Source organism: Jaculus jaculus, chromosome 1 (assembly GCF_020740685.1).
Source record: "Jaculus jaculus isolate mJacJac1 chromosome 1, mJacJac1.mat.Y.cur, whole genome shotgun sequence".
Classification (NCBI taxonomy): domain Eukaryota; kingdom Metazoa; phylum Chordata; class Mammalia; order Rodentia; family Dipodidae; genus Jaculus; species Jaculus jaculus.
In genome coordinates, this window is record NC_059102.1 from 46,519,464 (window position 1) to 46,530,117 (window position 10,654).

The 10,654-nt window shown below is 43.6% G+C and overlaps 1 protein-coding gene across 1 annotated transcript; it reads right to left on the bottom strand.

Annotated features, from left to right (window-relative positions):
- Positions 1 to 4,092: 4,092 nt before the first annotated feature.
- On the bottom strand, positions 4,093 to 9,807 carry Ifit3 (interferon induced protein with tetratricopeptide repeats 3). The gene is made up of 2 exons (XM_012947653.2): positions 9,637 to 9,807; positions 4,093 to 5,880 (listed from the first exon to the last, which is right to left on the bottom strand). The coding sequence occupies exons 1-2, from the start codon at positions 9,639 to 9,641 to the stop codon at positions 4,728 to 4,730; spliced, it is 1,158 nt and encodes a 385-aa protein (XP_012803107.2). The 5' UTR covers positions 9,642 to 9,807; the 3' UTR covers positions 4,093 to 4,727.
- Positions 9,808 to 10,654: the final 847 nt, after the last annotated feature.

A 10,654-nucleotide genomic window follows, 5' to 3' on the forward strand; every position in this document is an offset into this window, starting at 1 on the left:
GATATGGAACCTAACCACATGCGTAAACTCCCTTTTCTTCACCTTGGTCCCCTGTGTCTGTGGTTCCACCTGAACAGAAGCATGTATCTCTCTCTTCTCTCTCTCTCTCTCTCTCCCCTCCTTCCCAATGTAGCTGGGAATGAGCAGGCATTTTGTTTTGCCCAGGCATTTTCCTGCTTGCTTCCTACGTGAATTAGGTTTCTGGATGGTTTTCTTCTTACTTCAGGTATAGAATCTTTCTTTCAGCAGGGAGCCTTTACTATCCTACCTCTTAGATTTTTCTGATACCCTACATGAGTTTGAAGGAAAATAGGGATGTGGTAGTTAGGATGTATGTCCCCCATAAACTCAGGGGTTCTTTCTGATTTTTAAAATTTTTTTTATTTTTATTTATTTGAGAAAGACAGAGAAACAGGCAGAGAGACAGACAGAATGGATGCATGAGGGCCTCCAGCCACTGCAAACGAACTCCAGATGCATGCACCACCTTATGTGGGAGTTGAGCCTTGAACCAGGGTCCTTAGGCTTCACAAGCAAGCACTTAACTGCTAAGCCATCTCTCCAGCCCCTCAGGTGTTTTATTAAAGCTTGTAACTTGGGTCCGTTAGAAGAGGTGTCACTGGGGGTAGATCCTGGGATCCAGCCCAAATGTGTGTTGGGACAGATCTGAAACCAATCCTGTAAATGTATGAGAACAGTCTGAGCTCCAGGGCTCTTGATGCAAGTTTGTGCTTGCTGCTTTTTTTGTTTTTGGCTAGTTGGTGGCAGCTTCTCTCTCTGTGTGTATATTAATGAATGGGAACCAGCTTCTTCCACCACTGAAGGAACTTCCCTTGGATTTGCAAGATGAAATAAATCCCTTGCTCCCACAGCACTGTATTTGGCTGGGTGTTGGTCCCAGCATCATGAAGCTGACTACTACAAGGGATCTCTTGGTTTGGGCTCTCATGCTGTTCTCCACGTGCATGTGCCTTCTCCAAGGCTTTCTCTTGGAGATTTCTCTATCTGAAGGTGATTTTCTCCATTCTCCCTCACCCTATCAACCTGAGCAAGGAGGAGATAAATCTTTCAGCTAGATATCCTTCCTGGATCCTATTTTTCCCTAAAATACTCCTCATAATTCACAATTTACTCTTCTCTGAATCCATTCTTTTTAATTACTTTCTAAAACAGGTAAAAACCCAAAACTAGGGTCCACAGGCCTGGGATGTTCAGCATTTTTATAAAATTTTATTCCTCCCTAGACCCAAAATTCTACATCTCTTATACATATTGAAATTCAAATAAAAGCATTAAAATGTAAAATCAAATTAGCATGCTCACTAATGTCACAAAGTACTATGATCTCTATTGGGTAGAGATAGTTTAACAATTTAATAAACACTTGTTTACACTTCAGTGTAAATACTCTTTGGACAGTCTTAGAATTTTAAAATCTAAGATCTCCCCACTTTGGTTTTAAAATAGTTTCTCTTTCTTTAGCAGATGCTTAGTCTATTAGGTTAATTAAGAATTTAAAAGATGAAAGAATTTTGAAACAGATTCAGAAGGAAGGTCTAAAGCAGTTTTATCACAGTTGGAGATTAAAGGGTGTCAGTTTTGGCCACTCCCTGGGAGAAGGGAGGTACATAGGAGGAGAGAATTCTGTGGCTTCCAACTTAGAGATAAGCTTCCAAGCAGGGCCATGAGATATGGGTCTTCAGAGACAGAGAATTTCACTAGAGTTTTTAGAATATGAGCCTGGATCCTGGAGATCTAATAAGTTAGGTTCAGCTACAATGAAAGAATGACTTTTTGGGGTGTGGAAATAAATAGGTGCTCAGGAGCTTCCTGATAGAAGGGGCATAGAAAGGCCAGCATAAGCCAGAAGTGGGCACAAGTAAGGGCCACACAATGAGGGCCAGCGTGTCCTTAAAGAGAGCTGTCAGGGGAAAACCTGCATTTATCATCTCATACATATGCATGATGAGATGCTAAAAATTATGCAGTGTATCACTTGTGTACATACAGATCTTCCAGCATTATATAATACCCTATCAATTAGGGTATGGATTCACCCCTTTCCTGTCACTGGGGATTGTTCTCCACTCCTCCATCTAAACTCACAAAAATAGCCTCCAAAAGAACACTCGGTCATTTATGCTTTCTGGAGCCTGCTCTCATTTTGTGGTGTGTAGTCTATGCTTTTACACTCACTTTTTGTGAGGGAAGGGGGAGGAATGATTTCGAAGTTGGGTCTCACTCTAGCTCAGGCTGTCCTGGAATTTACTAAATAGTCATATGGCGGCCTAAAACTCACAGAGTTCCTCCTATTTCTGCCTCTGCATGATAGGATTAAAGGCATGAACCACCTTCCCCTGCTTTGTTTTTTATATTTTGCTCTATTTTCACCATTACTACTACTGTTGTAGGTAGGCAGTCATTGGGATTAGAAGCCACTGGAGGACAGGCCACACTGCTAGTTCCCAAGTTATCACTGAAAAGTGAAGAGTTACTTGCTTCTGACCAGAGGAACAAAGTCCTCTGGTACTGGGTTGAACCTGTCTATCATTTACCTGGTCAAGTAAGTATGTCTCATTTACAGACATGCTAAAGAGGTGGGCAGAATAGTTACCCCTAAATATCTTTCTTAAGGGCATAGTATAGTTAAGTCCACGAGAAAGTCCTTGTTCTTGGACTCTCTTGGAGCCTATTGGCTTTTCTGAGTTCTAACTCAAAAAGAAAAAAAAAAACATTAACTTTCCTCCCCGCACCCCCCCCCTTTCTTTTTCGTTTTCTGGATGACAGACCAACTCCTAAGTATGCTTGCCCTGACTCTCTGGAGCTCTGCCACTTTGTTCTCAATATATTTATGCCTCTTCAACCCTTTGTCACAAGACAAGGAACTTGAGAGTATGAAATTCTACATCACTACTACCTTGCATAGTGTTGAATTCATTGTTTGAGACACAAATGAACCAGGACACCACATCGTGGGACACTTCAAGGCCCTCTTTACATGCCAAGATGCTTCTGATAACATTGCCACATCAGAACCTGATACTTGGGAAACTATATTTCTGGGCCCTGAGCACTCATAGTTGACTACCAGGCCAGCTCTCTCTTATTTTCTTTTATGTGAGAACTGTGTGTTTTACTTCAACACCTTTAAGCCTGCTAATGCATGGATAACTGCGTAACACCTTCTTGCAAGGTCAGTATAATATTAGCATCTGAAGGTGGGCATGATGGCGCACGCCTTTAATCCCAGCATTTGGGAGGCAGATGTAGGAGTATTACCGTGAATCAAGGCCACCCTGAGAGTACATAGTGAATTCCAGGTCAGCCTGGGCTAGAGTGAGACCCTAACTTAAAACAAAACAAAACAAAACAAAACAAAACAAAACAAAACAAAAAGGCATCTGCTTTGTTAATTTCTTTGGGGAATTAGTGTAATAACTTACATAACACTTTACAACCCAGACTGGCACATACTATTCAAACAGAAAAACTGATTTTTTAAAAACATCTGTCATGATCAGGAGTTGTCAAGATTAATTCGAAATCACAGAGAAATCCCCACAGTAGGCCTTTATGTGAGCAGTATGTGATGCTGTCCTGCAGAGAACCCTAGCTGAGACCATGGAAAGAAAGATCAAGGATTGGCAGGCAGCCAGGCTTGCCCAAGAAGAGGCAGACTGTTCACCTCTAACCTTGTCAGCCCTTCATGGAAGCACTGTCAGGACGGCAATATTAGGTACTAGGGTGCTTTGAACACAAAGTGCCCATGGCCACACCTAGCTGATATCTAACCCAAAGGTACGTAAAGCACTTGAACTCCACCTGAGTTCCCTGTTGTTTGTTGCCTGGTTATGATTGCTTGTTTATGGTGCTGGGTGGTGGTTTCTCTATCTCTGCTTGGATTTGTGAAAGGGAACCAGCTTTTCCCACCATTATGTCACTTTTCCTGGATCTGCAAGCCTGAAATAAATCCCATTTCTTCCATAAAGTATGTCTGGTTTGGAAGTTCATCCCAGCAATGTGCAGCTGACTACAACAATGGGTTAGGCAAAAGTTAATTCTCAATACCCAAAAGGCTGGATACAGATAAAATAAGAAAGCAAGATTAAAGATTTTATTGTCAGTCATTACATATTACCCTGGGCAAGAAGGGTAGAAATGGCGAGCATGTGATGAACTAAGAACAAGTAAGCATCATGTGGCCTTAAAGCCTTGCGTCTAATAGTGATTACTTACAAGACCTACGGACTAAGAAGCCTGTGTGACTAGGACGAGCAGGGGAGAGGGGCATGAGAAGACAACTCCTTAAAACTGTGGTTTAAAGCAATGAGCAAGGCCAGCCTGCTCAGCAACGCCAGGCTTGGGGCCCCCACATTTCCAGCAGCCCCTTCCCCTTCACTGCCACCATTCCATGGCACTCTTATTTCTCTTTTTTGGAAGTACGGGAGGAAGAAAGGAAGGTTCTCGAGAGTGGCACACTTCCTCCTTGCTTGTCTATAGGCTCAGTATTTGCTGACAAGAAAAGGATGTCTGGGTCCAAAAACCTGTTCCCTAGAAGATGTCTCATTTATAACACTCTGTTGCTTGCAGACCTCCATCCCCCTTGTGATTTATTTGTTGTGGAAATGCCGTGAGTACCGTGCATTTGGTTGAGATAGGCTTTTAACTACACTCTATAGTTAGTGTTTCACCTCTTCCGTCTGGGTTGATGCTTTGCTTATAGGAAACTACTCTGAGCAGGTCTGGGCATGGATGCTTGCAGGCTGCCCGTGCTGCTCCTGCAAGCGGAAGTAGCTTTCGTAGAGCTGTCGCTCCTCCTCGCTGGGGAGCTCCTGACTGAAGGCCATCTGGTAACACCTTTCTGTTTCCTCGAACTCACCGCGATCAAAGCAGAGGTACTGCGAGTTTGGCTTCCCTTCCAGAGCTTTCTTCATGTACTCCACAGTCCACTTCCTCAGCGCTCCAATCAGCTCTCCTCTGCCACTGGCCTCAGATTCCCCTGCCTCCTGCATTTTCTTCACCTTTTCCCTGTGGATGTACATAATGTAGTAGTAGAGGTGGCTGTTGTTGGCTGTGGAGTCTAGTGCCTGTAGAAGGAGCTCAATAGCTTTGTCCAGGTCACCCTTTTTCCTGTAAAACTGGGCTGCCTGTCGAAGGACGTCCGTTTGGCCAGGAGCCACCGCCAGGGCCTCATCAACCAACCGCTGCCCTTCAGCTTCCTCTTTCATCTTCTGCAGTTTCAGGGCCAACAGAACTTTGACGTACTGGTTATTGGGGCTCAGTTCGACGGCCTGTCTCAGAGCACTGACAGGGAATTGTTTCTGGGGTTTGCCATCCAGACGGTACGTGGCAATTGCCAGCCCTGCTGAGAACTCTGGGTTGCCCGGCTTCTCCTCCAGAGCCTTCTCAAAGCACACCTTAGCCCTTTCATTCCTTCCACACTTTAGACGTGTCCATCCTTCTTCACAGTCCAGTTCAGGACACTCCATGCTGTAAGGATTGGCAAACTTCTCGCACACCTGTCTCACCTTTTCAACATACGCCTGAGCATCAGTGAGTCGGCCCATGTGATAATAGACCCAGGCATAGTTTCCCCAGGTGACCAGACTTCTGATTTCTGCCTGCTCAGCTTGTTCTTGCTGCAATAACCCTTCAGCTTTCTCCAAACATTCTAGGGCTGCCTCGTTTTCACCATGGAGATGTTTTATGTAGGCCAACAAGTTGTACATTGTAGCTTTGAACTCAGCATTTAAAAACTCAATCTGGTTATACACTCTATAGTCCATATGAGTTGAGATAGTTCCTTCTTTGAATAAGTTCCAGGTGAAATGGCACTTTAGCTGTGGAAGGATTTTCTCCAAGGAATTCCTGGTGATCTCGCTGTGGATAAAAATACAATACAATGGTTACTATGACAGGCATCTGCATCCTGTGCATCCTGTGATTGTTAATTTTAAATGTCAACTTGACCAAGCCCCAGGATATTTCAAAATAAGCCACCTTCTTGATGATGTTGTACTCTAACCACAGTGTGAGCCACAGGCTCTAGGAGTTCACTTTTTGGCAATAATTTCCAATTGCAAGTTTCTCATGCCTGAAATTTTCTATTAAACATTCCTACCCCACCTATCTGCCACCCGTTTCTTCCTTTCTCTGCTCATGTTCACACAGAGACAATGCAAGAGGTATTCTATACCTTTAAGGATGGGGAGACTTGGAGGAGAACATCACATCTTCAAGTCAGTAGTTCTCAAACTTACTGTGTATTTGAAGAACCAGAGGTCCTTTTTAAAAGTTCGCCAGCCTGAACCTTACTTCAGATCTACTCATTCAGAATTTTAGAATGACCAATAATTTATGTTTAAAAAATATTTTATTTAATCATTTATAAGCAGAGAGATAGTGACAGAAAGATAGGCAAAGAGAGACACAGAGAGAATGGGTGTCCTAGGGCCTCTACCCACAGCGGATGAACTCCAGATGCATGTGCCACCTTGTGCATCTGACTTACATGGGTACTGGAGAATCAAACCTGGATCCTTAGGCTTTGTAAGCAAGTATCTTAACCACTAAGCCATCTCTCCAGCCCTAATAATTTGTATTTTAATAGAACATAAATTGATTAGGGTGAAGGGCATAAGCATAGCACAATTTGAAAGATGAACATTTTTTCTGTTCCTAATTAATTGGGATGGGGGAGATCTAGAAGGTCAATAAGAAGAGACCCAGAAGGACAGCTTTCATAATTCTGAAAAAGAGGACTCCAAGTATAAAGGGACTAATTAGGACCTGGAGTTTTGCAATGCCAAATTAATTGTGGACACATTTGCCCAGAAGCAAGCCAGGGGAAGATAAACATAAAATAGGGGCTTAGGAGATGGCTCAATGGTTTAAAAAAAAAAAAAAGCCAAGGAGAACTGGGGAAATGGCTTAGTAGTCACTGCATTTGCCTGCAAAGCCTAAAGACCTGGTTTGATTCCCCAGGACCCATATAAGCCAGATGTACAAGGGGGCACATGTGTCTGGAGTTTTATGAAGTGGCTAGAGGTCCTGGTGTGCCCATTCTCTCTTTCTATCTGACTCTTTCTCTCTCTAAAATAAAATAAAATAAAATAAAATAAAATAAAATAAAATAAAATAAAATAAAATAAAAAACAAAGCCAGGCAGGAGGGACGGCTTAGCAGTTAAGGCATTTGCCTGAAAAGCCAAAGGACCCAGGTTCGATTCTCCAGGTCCCATGTAAGCCAGATGTACATGGTGGTGCATGCATCTGGAGCTCATTTGCAGTGGTTAGAGGCCCTGGCGCATCCATTCTCTCTCTCTTTCTCTATCTCTCCTTCTCTCTGTCTCTAATAAATAAATAAAAAATAAAATAAAATAAAAAACAAAGCCTGGCAGCCAAGGGATTCAATTCCCCGGCAACTCATGTAAACACACACACACACACACACACATACAACACATAAATTTTAAAAAACTTTTTTATTTAAATAGCTACAAAACAGCCTCCAAATAATGGTTTAGTCTTTTAAATGTAAGAAACTAAGGCAGGAATGGAGGGACTCTTTCAAGTCTCAGCTTTCACTGACTGGATTATGCTGAAAGGGCCCCAGCACGTGATTCCTCTAGGCTCTGACAAAGTGCTGCCCTTTCCCGGTCCCCAGCTCTTACTTGTCGGTGGCCTTACTCTTCCTGACCCTGCAAAGCAGAAACAGACTGTGTTGGTTAAACTTGATGGGACTTAGAGTTACCATGGAAGCATATCTCTGAGTGTGCCTATGAGGGTGTTTTCAGAAAGTTTTTGCAGTGAATGTGGGTGGCACCATCTCATGGGCTGGGGCTCTGCACTGAGTAGAAAGGAGAAGCGTGCCCAGCGCCAGCGCGCACTGCTCTCTGCTTCCTGACGGCAGGAGAAGCCAGCAGCCACACCTTCGCCACCAGGGTGAACCCCGGCCCCTCAGACTCTGAGCTAAAATCAGGCTCTCTTCCTTTAAGTGGCTTCTGTTACATGTTTGGCCACAGAAATGAGAAAAGTAATGAACACAGAAATACAGACACAATAGGGAAATTGGCAAGGCAGGATATAATTGAGTTGGATACATGCATATTTAATCACTACATACATACTTAAAGACTTAACTGAAGAAGTGACGGGGAAGAACGAGAGTTCATCTGTGGGGAGGAGGGAGTGAACACACAGACTGTGCCAAGTATACTCCCAGGATTTTCCCCCCATTTTCAGTTTGACACTATTTGGGGGAAAGCATTTTAAGCCTCTTCTGTCCCTACAGAGCATCCTGATGTGGACTTCAGGTCAGCACAGTCCAGAAGGCCTCCCTCAGACCTGCTGTGATTGGAGGCTTTAGATACACCCAAACACAAGACAGCAAAGTCTCCTGTGTGGGCTGGCCATCAAGGTGCCTGAAAGGTCCTGGCTTTCTGGTCAACCACATTCATGCAGACACAATTAAAACCAAGTATCACGAGCCCAATATTTAGGAAAGGGAAACCTGAAGTACTTAGCAATTAATATTTTTCATCCTATCCCCAAATACATCTTGCTTAATATTTGTAGCCCTTGGTGATGAGGACAGGGTGGCCAGTCTCTTTTGTCTCACTCTCTGAGTGGTCAGTAGTATCTTCCATCACTGGACAATCACCTCCTCAGTCTTTCCCCGTAGGTGTATGCAGGGAAAGGTATCTTCTCCTCTTGGCTCTCCCTAAGGTTCTACCATTAGTAGAACTCTAGCAGGCACCTTTGCATTTATAAAAAATACGTTTTACTGAGATTATACTTTGCTTACCATAAATGCACGTATCTTAAAGGAATAATTTCATGATTTTGGCAAATACCTCTGCTTAGGTAACATACAGACCCCTTAGAGATTATTTCTGCCACCCCAGAAGTTTCCTATGTGTTTGCTTTCTCACTTTTCCATCATGTATCACAGCAACAAAGACAAGTTTTGATGCTTATTTTGAAGTAGGGTCTCACTGTGGACAAGGCTGAGCTGGAACTCATTCTGTAGCCCCAGTCTGGCCTCAAACTCACAGCAATCCTCCTGCTTCAGTCTCCTGAGTGCTAGGATTAAAGGCATGCACCACCAAGCCCAACTAAATTTTACACTTGAGATTTGTTTTCTTATAAGAAACATAAGAACTACCCATCTGTTAAGAATTGTTTCTTCCACTTCCTTCCTTGAAGTGATCAAACATCCCAGGTCTATAAGAGTTGGGTTTTCAGTACTGATTCCATCTTTCATAGTATTTGCTGAAAAAGTGAACGTGTCTTTTGAAAATCCTAAGGAAAAGCTCTTGTCTTGGTTATTTCAAATAACACAACAGAAAAGCCCATTTCAAACAATTCTGTTAGGTATAGTTTAGAGGCAGCAAATTTTGTTCCTGGATGGATCTAATAATCCTGTCCAGCCTCCCTTTTAACCCCAGCACTATTGCCACCTAGCGACCAGTCCTAGAAATAGTAGGAGCCTGGATATATACCTCAGAAAATGTCTCAGAGGTAAAAAGGAAAGGAACAAACAATAGAAGTACAAAGTGCTCCAGCTACGGTGAATCTGTAAGCAGCCGGGCAGCTGAGGAATGACCTGCAGGGTGCTGGGCCCCACTGCACTGACCTCATGATGGAGAGAGGATTCCTGCTCCTCTGAGATGCCGCTGCGGTGTTTCTCAGAAATTGTCCCAGTGGCCCCCAGAAGACGTGCAAGTGGCTATATAAGGAGGAGCTGGTGGGAGGGACGCTTCAGCCGATGCTTTCCTCCGTGTTTTGAGAAACTGTCTTTGAGAAAGGAAATGGAAACTAGAAAGTGAAACTAAGTCTAGTCAATCAGAGGCGGAAAGGGAAAGCGCCCGCCGCTGCCCCGCCCCGCCACCGCGCTGTGCTTAGACCCATTGCTGAGACGACCTTGGAGGGCAGGCTCCCGCATGTCCAGGGTCCTGGCAGTTCATCTGAGAGGGAAAAGGCATTTTTAATAAAACCTCCAGGAGGTTCTGATGTAGGACTTTGCAGGACTCCACTTACTGTGAAAGAAAAACTGTTACAAAATATTTTTTTGAAAGAAACAATGGTAGTTTCACCTTCTAAGTTCACTTGTGGGAGACAATTTTCACTCTGGGTTTAATTCTGTGTTCATGTTACTAGTTGTGGGATTTTCCTGGAGTATAACTGAACCTATGTTTCTATTTTACTCCATACTAAATTTAAGAAGCAGACAATAGGAGAAGCTGTGCGTTGTTTAGCTCTCTGAGGTCTGTGGCAATAATTCAGTTCACTGAGCTCTCAAATGGAAATAGGGGGCTGGAGATATGGCTCAATGGCTTCTTTTTTCAGATAGATGCAGATCCTAAGGAGAAAGCCACCCCATCATACCTCAAAAAGGCCCCAACCGAAACTAAGGAAAGTTGGTGAAACAAGCAAAGGTGCTGTTTTCCTGATGAACCGGATACCAGCATAAAAGGGAAGGAGACCAACACAGAGAAAAATCAACTCCTACCAAATCAGAGAGCCAGAGCCTCAGAGGCCCCCAACACCTCATCACTGAAGCAGACCAAAAATGAACCCCATAGCTCAGGGAAATTTTGCAGAAGAGGGGGCAGAAAGAAAGTCAGAGCCACATGTTGGGTCATGATATGCAG